General features: G+C 39.6%; 1 protein-coding gene across 14 annotated transcripts in view; it reads left to right on the top strand.

The window, feature by feature from the left end:
* The window catches only part of MAST4 (microtubule associated serine/threonine kinase family member 4), a gene marked incomplete at its 5' end in the record, with an annotated part of 545,031 nt that overhangs the window by 342,008 nt on the left and 178,048 nt on the right, over positions 1–24,975 (top strand). For 2 of the 14 annotated variants that reach the window (XM_081053906.1, XM_081053921.1), the window contains one exon: positions 5,319–5,399. The exons of 11 other annotated variants lie outside the window; for them this stretch is intronic. In XM_081053906.1, coding sequence (XP_080910032.1) covers positions 5,319–5,399 — 81 coding nt within the window. Of the gene's footprint in view, positions 1–1,113; positions 1,340–5,318; positions 5,400–24,975 lie in introns of those variants that run through there. One more of the 14 variants, XM_081053907.1, reaches the window with a different exon arrangement.

Raw genomic sequence — 24,975 nt, 5'->3', positions numbered from 1 at the left:
TCTTTTCCTAGCACCTTTGTGCAGGGCACAACCTGTACAACTGCACATGGCGTCCCTACTTACGAAGGCTTCTGGGATAAAAGTAAACACACCAGAATATAATCCTAGCCCTGCCATCAATGATGTGTCCTCAGTTTCTTCACCTGTGAAAAGATGGCGTTTAACTTCATGGCCTTTTAAATGGAACTACTGGAGCATGATTGTTTTACCACAACTTGGCTATGGGTGTGTGGACAGCAGATGCTCGAAAATTAGAATTCTTATAAAAATAAAATTCTAATATGTTTTAGTATTTCTTCTCAACAAACCAGTGGTTGCCAAATTTTAAAACATTTTAAAATGCATTAAAGGAAGTGAGTCAGATATGTACTTCATACATGACAACAGAAGTACACTCAGTCCCAGTTATGAACACTGTGAAAAATTGGGTTCTTTGAATAAATACAGGATGAGACTTTCAGGCTTTCAAAATATATGTTCTCCCTGTCCTTCCTTATTCACATGTGATTCATTTTGTAAAGTATGTAGCACTGCAATGTTCTTAAAAATCAGCTTTAAAAACAGAAATATAAGCTCCTGTCACTTACGTTTCCAGTTGGTATTTTCCCATTATAGGGTTTTGCCTGTTCATACAAGTCTTTGCCTCAGAGTTCAACTTCCCACAGATGAATGCACTTAGTTTATTCCTCTTTCTGGTGATTGCCATATATAGAAAAAAAATGTCATTATTTTCACTGGGCACCATTCCCCATGTCTTTCCTGTGTAACATGAGTGATTTTGTTAATTCCACCAAGAGTAAGCCAAACTTCCTCTGGATGGCCAAATTCTATTTGATATCATCACTGGGAGGTGAGGAATTGTCTGCGGGTTGGAGAGATAAACTCTTTTACAAGTATGATACTGTTGCTTTATGTATTGATTCTTTCCAGTCTGCCTGGTGAAAAGGACTTTTCATTTCAGTGAGGTGAAAACTGGGTCTGTGAGTGGAGTGACTTTCTTTAAAAAAAAAAAAAAAAAATCAGAAACCAATTACTTGATATGCAGAGCTGAAAGCCTCATTCCCTTAACGAAATCAGTGCAGTGTGCACTGCCGTTAACCTCAGCCAAGCGGCTGACATCTCTTGATTACAGCTAGAGGTGGAAGGACCCAAACTTGCAGGATCTCCTCCCCCTCGAGAGATTGTTAGTCCAGTCCTTTATAGAGGTTCGTTTTGGCTCTCTGTCATCACCGGGACGCTGGCAGGGGAGTGTGTGTCATGGTTACAATACTGTGTGGTAACATATAACAACCATGAAAGCCCAGCGGGAAAGGCTACAGATTCCGGGGCTGACCTTGGAGTAAGTATTGTCTGTCTTTAATATTTTAATGCTTTCTGCATGGCACTCGCTTTCCTGCGACCAATAGCTATTTAGCATTTGTTTGTACTGACAGCTTCAGAGCACTGCAGTGTGAGGTGGAAGAACGTGTCTTAAATGCATGGCATTTGGTTTCAGCTAATGTGGAAACCCAGACCCTGCATTTTGCGTTGCAGTCAGAGGAAAAGCATTGCTGCATATTTAAAGTTACTGAACCTCAGTGCTGGAAACATCTTAACAGCTCATTTGGAAAGAATGTGTCAGCAGGCCATGGTGTGTCTGTCTTTTTCTCTTTCTCTCTTCCTGTTTGTTTATCCCCACGCTGTCTTTTTCTAAAGAAAGGCCACTGTCTGCATTGAATAATAGAAGACATAACAATGGATTAGAGTGTAAGAGAAGGGTTATTTGTGACATTCATTAGATGTGATCCATGTTTTATCTGTACAACAGAATATTAATGAACTGTAGTGCGTTTTGAATCCTCTCTGCAGAGTCTCCAGCCACTGCATGCAGTGTGTTTACCTAGGTGAGGTCTGTGTTTGCTTAGCTTTTTTTTTTTTTTTTTTTAACCCATTAACTCATCTGACTGCCTTCTGATTTGGTGTCACCGAGTTGAAAAAGTCCACATCTAATCTCTGGCGCAGAAGTTAAACATCTGTGATGCAGGAAGTGTCAGCAAATTTTTATTTTAAATCTGTTAGTCAACCATGCAGATGCTGTGACTTAGTCTGTGCTGGCACACTTAAAATAATAACCAGTAAAATACAAATCAGATAGAAAAGTACAAATATCCCTTCTTCTAACTTATAATACAGATATAAAATTACATTTTCGTTGAAATCTGTACAAACCCACTCATCTCATATTGGAGTAGTTCCAGAAAGAGACTGCAGGAAGAAAACTGTGCCCAGTTCCTAGTATTAATTATTTCTCTTGAATTCTGTAGATGCGTCATGCAAGAGAAATTATTTCCTTAATTAGTAAATTAATAAAAACAGGATATTTCTGAAGTGATTGGAATACTTTTCTAATGAGTTCTTGCTCCAAAATCGTACCCTGATTTTATACTAAGTACTCACTTATAAAAAAAAGTTACAGGGCTCTTACAATCTTCTTCTTAGATGTGGCATTTTTCATAATAGAGATACGAAAAGTATTTACCTATCATCCTAATATTTTGCCCTCAGCTCCTTCTCTACCCTAACATTCAGCCCTCACCATCTATGGGGAAAAATTTAATGGCATACATTGATTCCTCTACTTAACCCTCCTCTCTCCAGCATTCTGGAAATGCACAGCTAAGATACCCATACCTCTCAGTTCCAGACTCAGGAACACTAACCCTAACCCAGCTTTGCTTTCACCTCTGTTTCTGATTGTGCTGCTTCCTTGTTTTCTTTGGATTTAGCATGTATCATTTCACATTATGCCTTTTCTTTCTTTCATTTTTAGCATTCTTGTCCATGTTAAGAGGAAATACTTCAAAGTAACTTTTTAAAATACAAACTCAGTTGTATCAAATGTTCCATTTCTAATTTGAAAGACTGAGGTATGCCACAGGTTTTTATGATATTGTTAAGGATAACACAGGACATACAGGTCAGCTAAACACCAGACACCCTGGATTTTGTTTTGGTCTCAGGCCACACCCCCTGGGTCTAGCCTCTACCCTGGTAAATGTTAATGTGCATTTAAAATAAATTACTCCTCCACTTGAGCTTGACACAATAGAACAGAGTATCACTCTTAAATGTCATTGTAGTGTTAGCATGAAATTGACTTTGAACATTTTGTTTACCTGGAAATGTAAAATTACTATTCCGTAGACATAGCTAATTTTACATTCATTCATGGAGGAAGCCAATTCTGCAATCTTTGAGTAAATTCAGTTTCTAACCACTGCAGAGAAATGTTATAATGGAAAGTCTTATCATTGATTTTATTAAAAACAGATCATATACATATAATTTTAAACATTTGGGGAACTCACAACAGACCAGATGTGTAGAATGGTCTTTGACTATCTCATAAGACATTACTGCTTTTCGTTCAGGAGAGTCTATTCCATAGGGTAATGCAGCCGCGGGCTATTGCCCTAGCAAGTGTTACCTTCTGTAGGTGCAATTCAGAATTTTCCATATCACTTATCAATAACATGAGACATTTTCTGATTCCTACTTCAGAAATTGAAATCCTGGCTATGAGACACCAAATATACAAATATTTCAGAAATTAATGGATCATTAATTTATTTAGAAGTGTATGACTTTTATTTAGAAATTTATGACTTGTAGATAGCGTATGGGTGGCATTCTAGTTCCTGAAAAAGTTTTTTTTCTTCCTTTTTTCAATTTAGGTATGGAATTAGGTTCACATGTACTTTGTAGCACACATCATGCATGTCTCAGCTTGGAGACATGGAGTAGTTTCAGTGCCTATGCATGCTTATTTTAGCACTAGAAGGGACAGATAAGACTGTACTCAGCGAAATTCATGGCTATATCAGTGGGCATTCCTGAGAGCTTTCCAGTGAGCTGCTAAGTTAGAGTACAGTATATTTAAGGGCAGCACCTTTTGATTGTGCTCTGACCGTAAGGAAACCATTTGCCTAGTTTTCCAAGTACTGACACCAAACCAGAGGATAGTTCTGAGAGATAGAAAACTTTACTCTGTTGAAACATTTTATTTAATAAATTGGAGCATCTTGAACAATAATTTTATATTTCAATTGAAGGCAGATACAGCCAAGTCTCAATTATCCATATAACGGGAAACAGAGATGGCATTAAGAATTTGGTAACTCCGAATCTGATTTTAGCTGCTGTTGCCACTTTTCTGTTCCATGAAGGGCACAACAATCAGCTTGTATGTGCCAATAAGTAGCTCTGTTCCAAGACCCTGTTCTCTAAGTTAGGAAAACATGGTATCATGCAGAGTCACGGTCCAGTGGAAAGACAGAAAAATGTTCTTTAAGAAACTTGCTGCACTATAGCAGGACTATCTAGTGCTCACTTCAGCCTAAGAACTGGTGTCAGAATACCTAGCTAATTCTTATTTTGATTTTGCCCTGTAAAAGTAATTGGGAATGATTTATATTAGCGTCATACTTTGATAGGTCTATTGGCAAAATTCTTATAAGTAAGATATCTGACAAATTAAAAGTTTTCTCTCTAAAAGGGAAGAGACATGAATCTAAAAGGAAAACAAGAGATAAATGGACTGTCAGCTCATCACCCTATGATGAATATTTGAGAGTTGGCTGGTAAATACACTTGGTGGTGTGGATGGGTTGGTGGGGGTGGGGATTATAGTGGTTCATTGACAGATGGATTTGAAAATACCTCTCTGGAAAGTAAAATAGTTCATAACTACATGTAAGAAATTTTGAAGTTATTTATCATGAATATAACTATAAGAACACTTTTAATCATTGCCCCTGAGGATTAGAGAAAATCTTGTTGGATGCTTTTCACTGCAAAGTACTTAAAAACATATTTCCCTACATGGAAATGTTTGTTGCTTTGCTTTTTGAAAACTGCAATATTTAACCTGAATTTTTTATTGTGTGATAACTACTTCCCTTTAGTTCTGCTACAGGCTTACCACTGATTCTTAATCGGAAATAGAATATACTCATTATAAAGCAGCACTGGATTTTCATTGCAAAAAAAAAAAAAAAAATCACACGTCGAAGATAGCTGCCAAGTTGCTTTGTGACAAAGGGAAGGCACAAATAAAAATGGCAGCAGTCGTGTTGCCAATGTAAATTTCAGCACGAAGCATTGTACTTGTTCTGTATGATAGAGCTGACAAAGGACAAGTGATTAGATGATTACCCGGTGGTATTGATAGGCATGTCATACTGATTCTGTCCTAAAGGGAACACAGTCCCTTCAATGAGCTATGCTATTTTTACTGCCATCGTTTCTCCCTCTTGGAATGACATTATTTTAACTTTCAGTCTCACTCCAAGGAGCCTGAGTCCAACCCCATCCAGCCCAGGCAGCCCCTGTAGTCCTCTCTTCGCTTTTCACTTCTGGAGGTAAGCGCACTCCAGTGCCGCCGGCCGGGTTTCGGGGGGCTTCGTCTTTCCCGTCCCTTCCCCAGTTTGAACACGCTGGACTTTACAGTACACAATACATAGTTGTGGTGTGTTTTTTTTCTTAATTGTCATCCTTGTGTTAACATAGAGAGTGAGGAAACTGGTTGAGTTGTTTACTTGATGACTTACAAGAGCACTGAGAAAAGGTGCTGGGCTTCTGCCATTGAGTACCTCTTGCTATTACCACACATAGTGTCTGGTGATGAGTTGTTTGTTTGACTCCTGTGTGGATATTGCAGTTTGTCGTATTACTTTCTTAGGACACGAGCTGCACTAAATTGGACAACTTTTCCTCCATCTCTTACAATGATATGATTTATTACAATTTCTAGAAAACATTTCCTAATTTGTGTTAGAGTATCATAATATCTGTTGCCACAAATTATTTTATATCCCGTTGTTTACAGGCTAAAGTATTTAAAGTGTCTAAACGGATTAGTGTTTTTAAATCTTTTTCAGAATGCCCGGTTACGTACCCCACCACCACTTCACTCACAGGCAGATATATAATTTTTTTTTTCACTGTTCTTTAGAGAATTGCCGCCAAGGAACTCTACTTGCATTTCAGCCCATTTTGTGACAAGACTACATGATAAAAAATACTGGTGTTGTATGTATAGTACATATGTTCTAATGGAATCTTCATGAATTCGATATCTATGGACATAGTAAGTCTTCCCGTGTCCAATCAGAAGATACACATAGAGTACCTAGCATTCCCTCCTGTCTTTTTCCCTTTTAATCATAAGGGGGAAAGTAGAATCAAACTCTCATTGATGGAAAGAGTGACTTAAATTACTTATTAATGAATACTTTTTCTTTATAAATGCAAATGAATGAAAAATTTGCCACTCACGGCCAGTTCCTTAAAATACTAACTGAAAAGCTTTATGCTTAGATGATATCAGTGGGACAATTGAACAAATTTGTTCTTCTCATTTTTCTAACATAAGACTGAACTAGAATCTGTGAAGAAGAATTGACTGGGGAAATGAATTAATGGCTTTGAACTTTGGTTCTACTCTTTTCCTGACAGGATTATATTTATTATTATAAAAGTGACTTTCAACATAAAAGTTCCACGTAATAGCTTTATAAAGCATTCTCTGAATGTAATAGATCCTAAAGCATAGGAATAGTTGTGTAACAATGCGTAGAACTCCATTACTCTTGTAATTTGTCTGTTTTGGATGATACCACCAAAGTAGTTGTAACAGGTCTTCATTAAATGTTCACATTTTCTTTATTTTTCTTTCTCAAGACAATAGGCTATTCAAAATGAAGGTGCTATCAGTAGTAGAAGAGAAAAGAGTGTCAGAGTAAATGCTATGGTAGTACAGAGGAGGGTGAAGTTCTGAAGAGTATTTTTGAAGAAAGATTTTTTGGAACTGCTTATGTTTGAGCTGGACCTTGAAAAATCTTGGTGTTTCAAAGGGCGAGTTTGTGATGAAGGATAAAACTAGACAAAGAATAAATCAAAGGCAAGGAGGTGAGAAAGTGTGTGGCACATTGTAGAAATGATGTGTGTAGCTAGAACATAGGATGGACAGAAGAGAAGAAAAGCATGGAGTTACACAGAGTTGGTATGGACTTAAAAATTAATTTGGGAACATGTTATGTCAGGTCTTGAATACTGAGCTAAAAATTTTGACTTTCATTTTGTCAACATTTCAGAGTGGAAGATTTTTTTTCTTTTTAAAGATTTTATTGGGGAAGGGGAACAGGACTTTATTGGGGAACAGTGTGTACTTCTAGGACTTTTTTCCAAGTCAAGTTGTTGTCCTTTCAATCTTAGTTGTGGAGGGTGCCATTCAGCTTCAAATTGTTGTCCTTTCATTCTTAGTTGTGGAGGGCGCAGCTCAGCTCCAGGTCCAGTTGCCATTGCAAGTTGCAGGGGACACAGCCCACCATCCCTTGTGGGAGTCGAACCAGCAACCTTGTGGTTGAGAGGACGCGCTCCAACCAACTGAGCAACCAGCTGAGCTGCTCAGTGGCAGCTCAGCTCAAGGTGCCGTGTTCAATCTTAGTTGCAGGGGGTGCTGCCCACCATCTCTGTGGGAATCAAGGAATCGAACTGGCAACCTTGTGGTTGAGAGGATGCACTCCAACCAACTGAGCCATCTGGGAGCTCAGCAGCAGCTCAGATCAAGGTGCCGTGTTCAATCTTAGTTGCAGGGGGCAGAGCCCACCATCCCTTGCGGGACTCAAATAATTGAACTGGCAACCTTGTGGTTGAGAGCCCACTGTCCCATGTGGGAATCGAACCAGCAGCCTTCAGAGTTAGGAGCACGGAGCTCTAACCGCCTGAGCCACCAGGTTGGCCCCTGGAAGATTTTTTTTGAATAAAGAAATAACCAATCCGATCTCACATGAGAAAATTTACTTTTACCAGAATTGAGACTAGACTGGATTTTAGGCAGAAACTCCAAATGGTGGTATAATATTTCATAAGTGACAAGTCCTGGATTAGGACAATTGCAATGAATTAAATTAACGTTTGCAAAATACTTTATAGTTGACCAACTGCTTTCATCTACATTATTTCATTCAATTCAGTCCACCTGACACTACTGTGAGGAAGGAAAGAATATTGCTTCTGTTTATAGATAAAGATGCTAGCTAACATGCTTAGAGATTAAGTAGCTTAACTAGCCTGGGATTCAAAATGAAGTCTCAGATGTTTCCACTGTGACTAACGTAAGACATACATATTACTGTGACATCATTTACACTGAGTTTTAGTTGTCTGGTTTAGGTAGACCTTTTGACCTCCTTTCGCCATTTTTTTCCCCGGTGCCTCTCTCAATGCCTAGAATATACTAAGTGTTTGAGATGTTTATTAAAGAATGAATAAATGAATTGGAAGTAGAAGCTGTATTAACAGTGCTTCTACTTGTGAATAGTGCTGTTCACAAATCAACCACCAAATAAATATATAATAATATGGTTATAATTCTCACAGACCAAGCGTGTGGGAGAAGATCTGTTCCACACAGTCATTTAGGGATCCAGGGAGTGTTCAGCAGATGGCCTTCAAGGTTGCCCTGGGCATCAACATCCAGCTGGTGGAAAGGGCAAGAGCATGAGAGATGAAGCACATATCACTTCCAGTCACATTTAATTGCCTAGAATTTAGTACTCTGACTACACTTAAGGACAAGGAAGGCTGGAAAATATAGCTTGCGTGTGTCCAAGAAACAGAGAATATGAATTTTTGGTAAATAGCAATCTTTGTCATAGAAGTTGATGAAAGAAAGTTTCCCATAGTAGGTGTTTAGTAGATAATTTTGAGTGAATGATTGACACTGAGATTGCTAGCATTAATTGAATGGAACCCCAGAAAGCAGAGTTGGAGAGAGAGGGAAATATAGTAATGATGACTCGGGCCTTGAACAGATTGAGACATCTATAAGTAGGGATGTGTGGTTGGCAGCTTGGAATTAGGTTTATCTGATAGTGTGCCCTCAAATGATCATCCAATATGAATTGTGGAGATTCCAAATATGTTCATGATATATATTACCACAAAAGAGCATTTATTTCATCCCTGAACAGAACTTTTTTTCTCCCAGTGATTATGATGCATCAGATTCTTCATTGTTTCTTTTTTATGAGCATCAACTGCATCTTTGCTCTTTGGAGGAGCTGATACGCAGTTTCTTTTTGTTTGTTTGTTTTGTTTTTGTTTTTTAATTGGGGAATATTGGGGAACAGTGTGCTTTTCCAGGGCCCACCAGCTCCAAGTCAAGTCATTGTCTTCAATCTAGTTGTGGAGGGCGTAGCTCACTGGCCCATGTGGGAATCGAACCGGCAACCCTGTTGTTCAGAGCTCCCATTCTAACCAACTGAGCCATCCGGCTGCCCCAGAGTTTCTAAATATGGCAATGGAAGATCTGTTCCTTTCATAGTAAAGCCCTGGAGGCAGACTGTGCTGAAATGTGAGTTAGGTCTCCATCTTCCTGGGCTTCTCCAGCACATGCTTCCTGAAGGTTGCCCAGAAATAAGGGATCTGCAGCTTCAGGGCAGCTCAATTGCTAAATGAAATTTACGTTTAGTTTGGTATGTCTCAAGAATGAAACCTTGCCCTGCTGCAGGGAGTCTGCAGCAAGGCAAATTTTGACTCAGTATGAGGGGAAGGATTTTCTAAGAAAGCTTTCTGGATGTGGAAAGGGCTGCCCCATCAGATGATCAGTTTTATACCACTGGAAGTTTCCCTACAAGGTCAAGTTCCCACTTAGCTGGAAAGATGTGGAGGTCATTTTTGTATCGAGTAAAGTATTAGACCACATTATTCCCAAAGGGCCTTCCATCCTGAAATTCTGACACTTTTGTGGTCTTCTAGCACAGCTGGAGAAAGGCAAAATACACAACTGGTCCACAAGCTAAAAAAAGAAAAACAAGTGGCCAGACTATCAGTATATCAGTACCAATATGACAGAGAACATCTCAAAAACCTGAAGTGGAATTTTTATATTCCTGCCCTTTGCCCTTTCGGAAGCTACCGTAGCCATTCAGGATTTCCACAGTCCATAGTGCGTAAATTGACAGCCATTTAGTGGCTGTTCATATGGTGATGACATCAGTGCCTTATGAGTAATGTGAATGTAACCTAAGCCAGCTCATAATCTCAACTATGATTAGATAGCAGGATTCCAAAGGAAGTTACCTCATTTTACATTCTTGGCATCTTTATTGGCACCTAACATGCCTTGCCCTCAATAGGGACCCAAGAAGTAGGTTGGGGCTGGCCACCACAACTCTGACATTTCTGTCATAATGAAGTGATGTTCTTTTGTACTTCCATTGCATGCCCCAACTTCTGAGTGAATGGCAACCATCAGAGAATCTACTGCATTTCCTGTACTCTTTCTATTTTATTCCTTCCATTCTTTTATTGGGCTTTCAGTTTGGTTCCTGGAGTCTCAAGGTAATAGACACATAGTCAGCTTTCCTGGAGTTGGCAGTAGAGCAGGTATGATATTTCTGCTCCTAAGCCCCTTTCTCCCTGTTTCAGCTGTGACTGAAAACACACATGCCACACTGCTGGTAGGATATAGTACCAGTTTCAGAGAAGAATATTGCCACCATACTATAAACTCCACGAGGAAAATTATTTTTGTCTGTTTTTCCCCAAATGTGTAACTGCACACCTAAAATGGTGCCTGACATATATAGTCTAGTTTCCATAAATATGAATGGATGGGAATGGATGGCTGTTATTCCCTGGGACTCAAGCCTGTTCTCATGTTTTCACCTGTACTCAAAACATGGCATACACATATGTGGTATGTATGCTTTGAGAATGGTGCTGATACCCTGAGAGGTAGGGTATGCATTTTGAATCTTCCATAAATATTAAACTATAGCCATCAAATATAAAAAGTGACCAGATATCAATTGTAAGTAAAGTGAAGTTCAAGGACAAAGCAGAAAGTCTTTATTAAAGGAAGGTAAACCTCAGGTATATTAGAGATTATGCCTGGTTATGGTGAGGGACAGAGAAAATGTTCTAGAAATCATGGCAGATGACACCCTGAAGAGAACAAGTCAGTTTAAGGACAGGTTATTAGAATGTAAGCTCCATGGAGTAGAGGCCAGTCTGTTTTGCTTATTGCCATCTTCCCTGATACTTATAATAGCACTTGGTCTATAGTAGATACTTAATAAAATTAATTCATGGTTGTCATTGAATGTGCTTTGAACCAACAAGAGAGTTCTGAATTGGGGACTTTGGGCGGGTTACTTTTGCAAACAACCGAAGCCCTCTGTCGTTCAGTAAAGTCAGTATTCCCTCACGGTGTGATCCCTGTGTATTCTACAGCTAGGTCATTGCCACCCTTCTTCTACTGGGCTCCTGTTCTTCAGTGTACTGTAGACCTTGCCTGAATAGCTTCCTGTGCCTGGGTGTTGGTCACTGCCCCCACCACATACATGCTTTGTGACCTTGGGCAAGTCATGAATTTCGTGGACTTTCAATGTCTTCATCTGCAAATCCCACCTTCACTGACAATATAAGAGTAATAGCTTAGAGATATTTTGCATGATAAATTTGTATTAGCAAGAATGGGACCTAAGGGTAGGGGGCAGGACAGGTAAGACACTACTTTAACAGAAGACGGCATCAGGGACAATTGACAGTTTTTGTAGAAGCTTGTCTCTTTGTCCCATTGCTGCTAGAAAGGTTACTGAGTATTCACGGCTGCCTGAATTACCCTCATTTCACTTGTTGCCATGGTGAGGGGCAGACGTAATAAGCATTTACCAAATCTGTGGCAATATGTTGTGATTTTGTATCTCCTTTTCACAGGAAGCCAGTATGTGTGGCAAAGTCACCTGACTGCCAAACCTTTTTAGTTTCATTTACTTTATAGGATGAGCAGGACCATTTTTTTAAATTTTATTTTTATTCTCTCTCTTTGAAAAAAATCTAAAGAAGTTGGCACCAGATGGTAATTTTTTTGTACTCTACGGATACCAGTCCCTAGGCTTTTGTGAATGTGATGGTTTAATGAATTGCCTTATGCATCCCTGAGTTTTATTTCTGAATTGAGATGTAGGACTGAATGTGTTGAGTGCAGGTACTCCAAGGAACAGCTCTACTGAGCAGAGATGAGCTTGATGATGAGCATTTTGCTGGTCCTGTCGTGTGGGGCCGGGCCGAGATGGGGAAGGTTGGCAATTTCCAACATCACTGCAAGGGCAGTGGAGGTGTGGACAGGCCCGTTAGCACTTCTCTTGGCTCCACCCGGGTTCTGCCACCCCCTGGAGGCTTCTGTTGCTTCTAAGAATCCAAGGAGGAAATGAGATGATATGTCTATGGTATCGGGGTGCTGGGGGGAGGTGGCTACAGACTCATGTGGTTAGCAGTAATAGGGAAAGGTGAGTTTAATACAGTTACTGCAGAGAGATGCTCAGGTAGTTTCCTTCAGTCTTTCTGGAACACATTATGTTTTGAACTGATATTATAAGTTACCTATTATAAAGGTACTGAGCCTGGGGAATGAGGTCCTGTGAGGGCACATGGCAAGCAGAGCCTCTAGGTGCCTGGGGTCCCTGAAGCACACGAATCTTCCTAGAGCCTCACTCATGCGTGGGCAGGTGTCTCTGTACGCCAGGCCCTGAGAGCTGTTCCGGGGCTTTGGTTTTTTTCATGATCATTCTCATTTTTTTGTTGTTTTGCGTTCACCTTTTCATGTTGATTTTCCTATTTGGTCTACTGACTTGGGTGGGAAGCCAAAATTGCTAACTTAGGTATTTGCACGTGCAGTGGTTTAGTTTCCAACCTTTATCGAGAGCTTGCTATACTGATCTTAGTGCTTCACATATATTAACTCCCGCGGATCTCGCGCCACGTCTGTGAGGTAAAGGTTACTATGGTCATTTTACAGAGCTGAAAACTGAGGCACAGAGAAACAGACCCATCTCAAGAACCATACACAACGGTTTGCCCAGGTTCAGGTCTATGTGTATCGTCCCAGTGTGGTTATGGAAAGTGCCCCCATTCACTTTGAAACCCTCCAAGTTTGGACAACAAATTATATCCACTTACTATATCTAGAAAGCGGCCCGATGTGGTCCAAACTCCAGCAGCTGGAGAGAGAGCTCACTCTCAGTCTATGGCACAAAGCTGCACTGTCTGCGTTTTCCTTCAGCACACTTCGGTTTGCAGTCATTTACATCTGCATTCAGAATAGAATATTCTATTCACAAGGGAGGCGATTTTATTCGTCCAGTGCTCTTCTGCTTGGTTCATTTCACCATACACATAAATTTTCAGTCCTCTGTCGAGAGTACGGTTATGGGGTTGGGGAGCCTGTTTGGAGTTGTGATGCCCTACATTCCTCTTTAAAAAAAAAAAAAAAGAGCCTAGAATGATGCAATGAGAGTTAAATTGGTTTCATTTTGGAAATCAGGCCATGGGCCCCAGCGGTTCTGATATCTGCCGCTGCTCTAACTTGAGCGGTCTGTGCCTGGGCTTGCTCAGCCAGGGGCCCTGTTGCTGCTGTGGGGATGACACTGTCTCATCACTGCTGTAATGGTCCCAGGCCATTTGAGCCCTAGTAGAAGACAAGCCTTTTTAGGTTAAAGGAGCCCCGTGGGCAAGGAGCCAGGAAACTTCGTTTGTAGCACCCACCATCAAACACTCCTTTGGTTCTAATCACTCAAGAATGTTCTTTGTGAATTACATAGGCTTCCTGGACCAATCTTGTGATGAATTTGCTTAACCAACTTTTGGAATTTGGGTTTTAGAATATATTGGAATTACTCTATGCAGCCTCAGCAGTTATCGCTTATTTATTAGATCCCCTTGGCATAAATGAAAAAATTATTTTGGTGTGTGTATTGGGGGGGAAGATTCTGCCCTATATTCCATTTTGTTACAGCATTATTTCAGAGGGGAAATGCCATTTCAATCATGTTTTTTTAAAAAAACTGTTTCCTACACTTAAAATGTGGTTATAGCCATTACCACCTACTCTGTTGATAAGGATAATTAAATTGTGATATTCTTTGAAAGCATAAGATTGTAATGATAATGTGAAGCACAGAGGTGTCTCAGTAAGAGTGATACAAATGCAGGATTTTAAAAAAGCAACGTCTCAATTTTTTCCAGCATTAATATGGGGCTAATAATATCTCTTGGAGGTGTTGTAAGAATTAATTAGGTAACATTTGTGAAAAGTTCCAGGATGAGTGTTCTGTTTTAACATTATGAGCTTAGTATTGCTCTTGGAAACACAGCATTCAAAATGAACTACAAAACCTGACTTTTGTATCAAGGATGTTGCATGTTCTAATTGAACATGACAGTGACTGACGACATGTTATGAAACTGGGATAGCTGGGCTAATGGTCCCAGGCAAAAAGGAGATGAGCTGAAGTTCATGGATTTGTTTATTTATTTATTTATTTTTTGCTTTTCTCTAACTTTTCCCATGACAGTATGGTCAGCTGAATTATTACTGGATCTAGGTAGTAAAACAGTATGGAGTTACCACAAAGTGAGAGAACATTTATTCTCCTGCAACGGTATCAGATTTATTTTTCCTCTTTACGTGAAATATGAATTTGGCTCAATGTCAAGCAAGTTCTGAGTCAAAATGTCGTCTTTAATTGTTCTCTTTTGTTTTCAGTGTGTGCGATGAGTGCATGTGCGTGTATCTATTAGGAAATCTTCTTCATTCTACCTTCGTGATCTACTTTCCTCCTCATCTCTGTGTGGAGGTCACTTTTCCCTGGATTTGCCTCCTAAACTGTCCTGCTTTGGATCAGTCTTTACCCTCCTAAACTATTCTCCATCTAGCTCTCAGAGTGATCTTTGTAGTGTTTGTCACTTTGTCTGCTAATGCCTTCCAGTGATTGCCTTCCCATCCTGCCGCCTGCCTCCTGCCGCCTCTCACTCATTTCCTTCTGGCCACATTGGACTCTCCTTTATCTTGACCGCTCTAAGCCTGTTCGTGTCAGGGCCTATTGTCCCCTGTTCCTGAAATATTCTCCCCCTACCCTTTCACCTTTAAAAAAATCCCAAACCTACACAAAATGTTGGAAGAATAGTCCAATCAGCATGCATATTCACCTTGATTCACCAATTAACTTGCTGCATTTGCTTTATCTTCCTGCTTCCTTCCCTTTTAGCATATATATACATATATATACATACGTGTATGTATATATATGTATATATATATTTAATTTTTTACTGATCTATTTGAGGGTAGTTTGCAGATACTCAGACACTTCATCCCTAAATACCTCAACATTTATCTCCTAAAAACAGTACATTCTCCCTCATACTCAAAACATTATTATATCATTATTATACTTCCAAATTGAACATGATTCAACTATTATCTGATATGCAGTCCATATCAAATTACTCTGATTGTTCAAATATAGTTCTTTATAGTTCTTTTTTTAAAATCCAGGATCTAATTAAAGATTATGTATTAAGTTTTCATATGTCTTTAATCTCCTTTAATGCAGAATAGTTTTATTTTATTTTATTTTATTTTATTTTTGGTTTTTTCATAACATTGGCATGTTTCAAGAGTACATGACAACTGTTTTGTTGACTATCCCAACCACAATCTCAATTTATCCCATGGTTTCTTCATCACTAGATTTAGGTCAAACATACTTGGCAAGAGTGGGTGATGATGATGATGCCTTCCTCATAGCATCACATTGGGAAGTCCAAAACCTAGTGTTTGCCAGATTTTCCCCCTTGTGGTGCTGTTTACTCCTTTTGCTTTATTAAGTAATCTCTGGGGTGACATTTTGAGTTCACGTGACTATCCCCTTCTCAACAAGCTTTCATCTAGTGGTTTTTGCATTTACTGATGACCTTATAACTTGAATCAGATACTCTCTAGCTGTATGTTGAATGACAGCTTTCTAATTCAATCTTAGCTGGTGTTTTTCAGTTGAAAAAGGATTTTTCCTCCTTCCTCTCCAATTTTTAGGAGTATTACTATTGATTCATCCATTTTTTTAAGGAATAAAATAGAGAACAAGTATATATTTGTTATGTAATAATCCATGACCATAATTTCTGTTTTTGTTGGTCAGATTGTCCTAAAATTCGTCAGTGGGAAGCCTTTCAAGCGGACTCCTGGGCCCTTTTGACATGACCCCATTAGTCATTGAGCACTTCAGTCTGTGGCACAAAATGTTCTAGTTGTACAGAACAGCGAGAGAAACACTGTTCTAGTCACCCCCAATCACCTGATCTCCTTCACTTCCTTAATATCTGTACTAAGTGTCATTGCAACAGAGGCCTTCATCAGTCCCCCTAGGCGAGCCCTCCCCACCTCTTTTTAAACATGCTTCATGGTATTTCCTGTGCTCCACTCGATATATAACGTTTGTTTGTTTGTTGTTTGTTCATCTTTCCCAACTAGAATGAAACCACCAAAACTGGCTAGGATTTACCTATTTTGTTCACCACTGGGTCTCTGGAGTTTGGTACATAATACATTCTCAACAAATAACCTTTTGGAAAAAAATGAATGTATGAATTCCCCATCTTGAGCCTACATCAAGGTCTTTTACATTAGCTATTGCTTTTCTATTTTTTGACACTGAGATGAATTAGGCTGCAGGTGGTTCACATTCATTTATTTGAACTTTGCCTCAATTTTACTTCTCGAGTTCTCCTGCCTTGGGATTCTGGTGATATTCACAACCATTACTAACAGTGCGTCACAAATGACATTCACTGCAAGGCACTTGGCTGTGACAGTGGAAGCATTTAGGATACAGTTTCTCCTTCTTCACACTTCTTTGAACAGAAGGTCTGGCTATTTTAGAATTAAAAAAAATGAAAAACTTGACACTGTGTTATAGTTTTTATGTGGGATCTAATGCTGGTAACTAAAAATTGAGTGAAATAAAAGTTTTATTTTCTAAATGAATAAATAATTATTTATTACTAAGTATATGATAACTTAAATGCCTCATGGGACTTGCAGAGTTCTTCTGATCCTCAAAGAATTTCTATTCCAGTTTAGATGAGGAGAATTAAGAAAAGAAGATTGTGTGTTAAGAGCGTAGTTAGTCGATAGAAGTAGTGGGCTGCATGGTGGCCCAAAGCTGTCAGATCCTAAACCTTAGAACACGTAGATGTCATCTTATTTGGAAAAACAGCCTTTGCATGTGTGATTCAGTTAAGGATATTGAGATGAAGGGATTATGCTGAATTATTCTGATAGGCCTTAAATCCAATCACAAGCCTCCTTATAAGGGAGAGGCAGAGGGATTTTCACACACACAGAAGCTAGAAGAAACAGGGAATAGGTTCTCCCTGTCTAGCCCCTCCAGAGGAAACGTGGCCTGCTGACACCTTGATTTCGGCCTATTGATGCTGATCTTGGACCACGGCCCCTAGAACTGTGATTAGGTGGATTAATATATTTTTGTTTTTTTAAGCCACTGGGTTTGTGGTAATTTATTATAGAAGTTATAGGAACCAAATATAATGGTGAACTGTACATTCTCTGATTTTTATTGTGACTGTTAGATAACCATGGGGGAGCTATGTGGTTGGCACTTTTACCTCCGTTTCATAGAAGAAGGAGCAAAGGCTGCAGGGAGTCATGTAACTTGAACCAGGTTTTCTTAGTCCAGGGCTCCTTTTATTCTAGTACCCTGCCTCCTTCTAATAACTAGAACCAGTGAACAGTACAGACTACTCATAAAAATTTGTTCATAAATTGGACATACCATTGTGGCCTGAGAGATCAGGGACAGACATGTGAGAGGTGGAACCTCAAGGGCATCCTTAAAGCATAAAGTCATTTAAAAAGTTGGAAGATGACCAACCCTGTTTCCCATAGTCCAGGGGATTTATTCCCTTTTCAAGTGCTATTTTAACCTTCCAGATTTTGAATGCCTTTGAGCATGTGTGTGGCCACATATCTATCTATATATGCATGGAAGAGAGAATCCCTTGGTGTCTACATGACAGTAGATTTTGGTTCCTTGTCATGAAATGATTGCCTCTGCAGTTTCCATGTGCATGGTGGCTTCTTGACACGTTACAAGCAACGGGATCTGGGTAAGCCTATCCAAAGATCCATATAAAAGCTACAAACTTAACTGCAGTTCCAGCTTCCAGGGCCTTATCTCCTCTTGGAAAGCACTTGGTTTGGCTCACTCTTTCTCTCTGGCAGCCAGAGAGAACGATTCTCCTGTTGCAGACTCTGCTGCAGACCTGCACTTTCAGCCTCACGCTCTGCACAGCTGCTCCCACTACTTACCCCAGTGATAGGCCTTCATGTTCCCTATTTTATTCAGTAACCATCTTGCTTCTGTGAGCCAGGGGTGGTGGGGAGATGAAGATAAATGAGATTCCATCTCTCCCCTCAGGGAGCTTTCAGTCATGTATGAGAAACAGACAAAGAAACAGCTAGTCTGATATGTGGGGTCAGCATCAGGGATGTGATAAAGATACTGTCACTTTTGGGACTGGGAGGGATCCTTTTTAATGTCAGGCATTTTGTAGAACATACCACATAATACCGTGACTGAATATGTCTCTTGATTGAGAAAAGATAGGAAGCATAAAATAACTGTGAATTCTAGAACCCTTAAAATTGTTCTAATTCATTGATTACAACAGCAGCTATACATATTTGAATAAAATACTAATGCCTCTATATGTGGCTTTGTTTATTCGGGCCATTGGTAATGTTTGGCCTCACAGATTCCTCCTCATAGTTCCCTGGGCATCAGACACTGTCCTTCACTGTCATAACCCATCAGGCTATACTTTGAGCTTCTACTGACCATTATTTCATTCCAAAAGATTAGAAATATATATATATATACATATATATATATATATATATATATATGTATATATATAGTGTCATATATATATATGAGAAATCCAGTAAAAATAAGTGAGAAAAATAAGTGAGAATCCATTCCATTTGATGTTATAGTCTTTTGTGAAAACAGAACTGAAAGAATGTGACAGAAAATTGTTTTATTGTTTTATCAGTTTTTGCATAACTTTGTACGTTCCAGTGGCATTTTAAAAATATGGCAATGGTGCAGAGGATTTGAACTCAGTACTTGGAACTCTAAAATTATCCTGTCTGCAAAGGCATTTTCATTTCTATTCTCTGCATCTTGGGAACTTCAAAGTGGATTTTATTTTTCAATGCAGAATCTATTGCCTAAAGTAGTGTTGTTATAAAATTACACACACAAAAAATTTATATTGCTTGCTTATTTTGAGGCACTATTTTATTATATGTATAAGTTTGTGAGAGTGCCTATGAATGAATATGAGAGAGGATATATTTTGAAATATCATGATTATTTTAACAGTATTAAAATCAGAAACAATCTTTTTCTCCATAAATGATACAGTTTAAGAGCTTCCAAGGTTAGATGGCCTTTGGGTGAGCTATACTAATGAGAGTACCTTTGTTCAAGGGAAGACCTAAAATGTACCCATTCTACTTGGCTCTGTTTAGAAATCAGTCTTCTTAGGAAGTCATCCTAAAAGTCTTTGTAAGTTGTAACGTATCAGTCAGTCAGAAAACGTAATCAATTACAGTTGGCTTTCTCTGCTAATGCCGTGGGAGATGTCAAGAAGGTGTTTTGATTTTCTTGGAGCTTGTTTTGGTTTTAAGTAACAATTTGGTTAAGCCTAGACACCTGAAAAAAACCTAAAATGTAAAGGATTATATTATGAAGGCTACATATTTGGGACAGCCCGAGGATTTGGGAATTTAAAAGCAGAATTTGAACTGTACTATGAAGGTTAATTAGGAGCGAAGTAAGTGAGAGGGGAAAGTCATGAGGGGTGAGCAGAGGAGTGGGAAGAAAAGGAAGGGTGGACACGTGTTCAAGGGTGCGGAGCTTGCTCAAGAGCTGAAGGGAAACTATAATGTCTAGATAGAGAGGGGATTTTCATGGAAAAGAAAGTCTTGAAACAAACTGTTGAGTGTCTCCCAGGCCAGTCTACAAGCCTTGGCTTTTATTATTTCAGTGTGGGACCCGTCTGAGATTTTTAACCAGGAAAATGGCAGGTTAACAAGATTGCTGCACTGGAGAAATAGTATATGAATAGAGTGGAGAGAAGCAAAGTGCAGAAAAGGAAGAGTAAGAACAGAACCAGAAAGACAACTGAGTAACAGCTTGAAGACCGTGAAGGATATTGTGACAGAAGAATCCGCAGGACCTGTTGAAGGATGGGAGGCAGTATGTAGATTGGAGGAATTGTGGCATCTCAGAGAGAAGTAGGGAAGTTAGGAGAAAATTCCCTTTTGGAGATCACAAGTTCACTTTTAATTATGTTGAATAATGTCCAGTCTGAAATTGATGGCAACCAAGTGGAATAACAACCAAGTGGAAACATCCAACATGCTTCTGGAGACGCATCCTGGAGCTGCAAAGTGCTTCCAAGACTTTATGTATAATGTGGAAGGAGCTGTGGGGGGTATCAATAGAGACACAGAGGCCTCTTTTAAATTGTGAGAGGTTGGCACATGCTCTACAAAATCCGCCTTGCTCGTTGTTCCATTGGTTAGGGTCCAGACGAAGGATAAAAAGTGAACAGTTTTCAGTTCGCGGAGCAGGGACTAGCCTTGGGAAGGCATGTTCAACTGCAACCTGCAACTGAGATTTCTTGAGGTCAGTGGACTGGAGAGGAAGTGCTCTGATTGGAGAAACACCTGAAAAGCCTGAAATTCGATTTGGGCCCACAGCCTATAGATCCTCTAGAGATGCCCCAGAAGCCTTGCAGAAGAGCTCTTTCTGCTTATGGTGCCAACGAGGAGCCTGAGGAATTCTAGCAGTAGCAAAAATCTCGCTCTCTCCTTCTCCCTCTCTCATGGAGGTGGACGGCAGGGTGGCTGTTAGCCAGACTACCATTCTTTACTCAAAAACAACAAGGATTGTGCTAAAGAAAAAAATAGCACTTGACTGAGACCCCAAAGCTCTGTGCAATTGACTATGGGGGAGATCATTTGGGCACAAAAACTTGCAACGCAAAATTTTGTAACCTCCCGCCTGTTCCACATTATCTCATTATAAAATGCAATGTGTGACTTTAAATAGCATTATTTATTTTTAGCCTCCTAGGGAGGGGTACATGCAAAATGTTACCTAGAATTGCTGAATATATTGATTTGATGAATGAAACTATTTAATATTAATGTTTTCATTTATTTGGAAATTATCAGCCCAAAGTAGACATTTTTATTTTGGAAGGCCATTGACTATAAGCAATTGATCATTTTTCTATTCTAGGGATGGTTAATAATAGATAGTTCTTTCTGACTACTCTGGTAAGATCCATTCAGAAATATGTGTTGAGAAGGATTCCAAGGGGGCTTAATGGGGAAAAAAATAAACACTATGATCAGTCAACAGTACTTACTGTGGTGATGGTAGGGATGAGGATGGGGACGGCAGCTCCTGTGCGTAGATTTGCCAATGGAAATTGTCTTCTGAAATTGGCATAGTTGCATTGAATTTATTTTGATGGAAATTGTCCAGAAGCTTCAGGTGCTTCTGAAAAAAATAAATGAATAAAACAAAACAAAACAAAATTCCTAGTTTGTTATGCTTGGAGAGCATGCATTCCATCACCCTGTAAATTGATTTGGGCTGTTGAGAGATAAGGAAGGCTAGGGCCTGCCTTATTTTTGCCCCATTTAATTTTGGGATTTCATTTTTCAAGAGACTCTCTGACCCACTTTGGTTCTGAGCGCTGTGAAGTGGTATTGCTTCTGAAGAAGCATTGAAAACTCAGCATCTCTGCCAAGATCAATTTGTCTCAGTAATTGTGAAGGGCTCTCCAGTTTAGGGACACTTCTCACATACAAACTCTAAACGGTTCCTCATTAAAGCCCAGTGAGGTCATTCTTACTGTTTATTTATTTGAACTGTATTCCATCACTTAGTTTTTTGTAATGCTTGAGGCAGCCCCTAGTGATGGGAGGCCTCCCCTTTGTGGGAGAAGATGTGGTGTTTTTCCCATTTTATTGGCGAGGAAATTGGGATTTACAGAGATTAAGTTACTTGCCCAGAGTCTCAGAAACTAGAAAGTGGCAAGGCCAAGACCCAGCTTCTCCTTGTGTGATGGCTTTGCACATCTCAGCTTTCTACAGGTGGCGTGTTCTTTGTTTTTTAACATTGTCATCAGCCTTATTCCGTTCTGAACCATGGAATCACTTTGTGTGTGTGTGTGTGTGTGTGTGCGCGCATCTGGGCTCATCCATCTTTAACTTCTGCCTTTTCCTTTACTTACGGAGACTAAAGTTGATTCCAATACAGTAATCCACAGTTATCTGTGGTTTTGCTTTCCACGGTTTCCAGTGACCTGCAGTCAACTACAGTCCAAAAATATTAAATAGAAAATTCCAGAAATAAACAATTCATAAGTTTTAAATTTCATGCTGTTCTAAGTAGCATGATAAAATCTCACACCATCCCACTTCATCCTGCCCGGAACATGAATCATCCCTTTGTCCAGCGTATCCATGCTGTATTTACAGTACAGTAAGATATTTTGAGAGAGAGAAACCACATTCAGATAACTAAGTATAATATATTATAATTTTTCTGTTTTATTATTATTTATCACTTACTGTGCCTAATTTATAAATTAAACTTTATCATAATTATGTATGTGTAGGAAAAACCATAGTATATGTAGGCCTTGGTATTATCGCAATTTCAGGCGTCCACTGGGGATCTTGGAATGTATCCCCTGAAGGTAAAGCGAGACGACTGTAAGCGTTTGGTAAATTGTCTCACTTGGTGGGAAGGGTCACCCAGAAATGCAGTCGAGTGATATGAATGTGTCTGGACACGGTTACTTGCAGTAGGGAAGTTATGACATAAAAGAGTAGTTAAGGATGACAGGAAATTTTTATTATATATCAAAGTGTGTATATCTGAAGTCATCATGACAAGTTCTTGGAATCTCCTGTTGGTAGTCAGCGAGAACTAGAGAATCCTAAAAAACTTACGTCAATAAAAATCACTTAAAGAACTGACATTAGAAACAAAACTCATGTTTCCCATGAGAATGTCTGATTGCAGCTTCAGCCCATTGAAAGCCTGGGCTGTCTTGGCTTAGTTAATGGCCTCTTGCTTTGACAGCCTTTTGTTCTCCCTAGCTGATATTTTGGCGGCGGATATCAGCACATCAGTAATGTGCTTTCCCTCCTGTAGGAACTGATTTGACTACAGTTATGTTAGCTCATATTTTCTCCCTCATTAAAGTACCTATCTGCAATTCGTTCAAAGGAGGTTGCCAGCCTGTACCCACTGTTGGAGTGCGGTGCCCTTTTGCTGGTGATTAATTTGCCCAACTACCCAGGGTTCATTGTCTACTTAAATTTAGTTTTAGTATCAATCTGAAGTACACTACAATATGTATTAGGGAATGCTGCCCCATTTATCAGAGTTGTAGCTTTTATTTAGCACATAGCATTTATATAGCATTTTGTAGTATGGGAGCTCAGTGGTGAGTATTGCTTTGGCTATATAGCTGACTTCATTTCACAAAGGTAGATAGATGGTTTAAAGTCCCAACACTTGATTGCCAGGGAGCTTTTCTGATGCTCTCAACACCTATGTGTAGCTTCTTCATTAAGAGGATATGAAATGTCACTAGTGCCATCATAAATGGCAGCACTTGTGGGTGAGACCCTAAGTTAAATCACAAGATAGGTATAGCTCTGGAGACGTTAGTTATGTCACTTATCTTTGTGGTGCTTCTTCTCCATGATCACAGATGGCCACTCATTAGCTTTGTTCCAGCAACCTGAGTGTGTGACTTTCAATCTGATCATTCTCATGATTTTGACAGATGTTGGGATTTAGGATGATGATTTAAAGGCAAATAGGCAGTTATTCAATTCAATGTCTAACTTATCATTTGCAAGGCACATATAGCTTCGTCCCTTGCTTTAAGGGACTTGGGGCTATTGTATCTCTGAGACCCAGTACACCTCATCTACATAATGGGGGTAGTTAACATATTTCTATCAGTATTGAGGATGATGGAGTACCAGGCACAGAGAAGATGGTCGGTAAATAGTTGCTGTCAAGCTGATGAGGATGAAGAATGGGACTTTGGAGTTATTTCCTTATGTGATGTTGTGACTTGTCGACAGAAGGTCTGTTCCAGCGGTATACCTTTTGTGACATCTTATTAAAGGTAGAAATCTTGAAGAAGAACAAAGATGTAGCCTACAATATCAGATTGTGAGGTGTAGAATATTGAATATCAGTAAATGTAAACAGAGGGAGGATAGAAACACCCTGGACCACGCATCTCAAAGTCTTTGGGCCAGATTCGTTTTGCGCATTAGCTGCTGGCGAGGCTACATTCTAGGCTTCAAGCATACGGCAATGAACAGGGTGGGGAAGGTCTCTGCTCTCAGGAGCTTATATCTTAGTTGGGTATGGGAATGGGGGAAAGAGGACCTACTATAAAAAAGCCAGGAAAACACCAGAGAGTAACAAGTGATTTGCAGGGAAATTAAACAGGGTGTTCTGGTGTCTTGTTTTTCTCTGAGGAAGTGACAGGTGAGCTGGCTCTGAATGATTGGAAATAGACAGCCATGAGAATACCAAAGCAAAGGCTTTCAATGTAGAAGATCACCAGGGCAAGAGCAACCTAAAGAAGAGTGGTGTGGGCAAGGGGAGGGTGTGTGGATGAGGTGGGAGATGGGCAGGGGTGAAGGTTTCCATAAGTCAGAGTTAGGGATTGGCTTTTCCCTAAGACTGATAGGGAAGCACTTGAGGTTTTGAAATAGGTGAGTAACATGACATGATTTTTACTTTTATAATTTCCTCTGGCTGCTGGGTAGTGGGTAGATTGAGCTCAATTTAGAGGTAGGAAGTCTAGATGAGAGATAATGGTGACTGGACCCAAGGGTAAATGGTGAAGCTGAAGAGAGGTGGTCAGATTTAGGCTGTATTCTGAAGGGAGAATGCATAGGACTCACCAGGGGATGAGTTGGAAGAGGGGTTTGAGGGAAAC

Source organism: Rhinolophus hipposideros (assembly GCF_964194185.1).
Source record: "Rhinolophus hipposideros genome assembly, chromosome: 7".
NCBI classification, from domain to species: Eukaryota; Metazoa; Chordata; class Mammalia; order Chiroptera; family Rhinolophidae; genus Rhinolophus; species Rhinolophus hipposideros.
The sequence above is the reverse complement of the archived record's forward strand: the minus strand, read 5'-3'. Positions and strand labels throughout refer to the sequence as shown.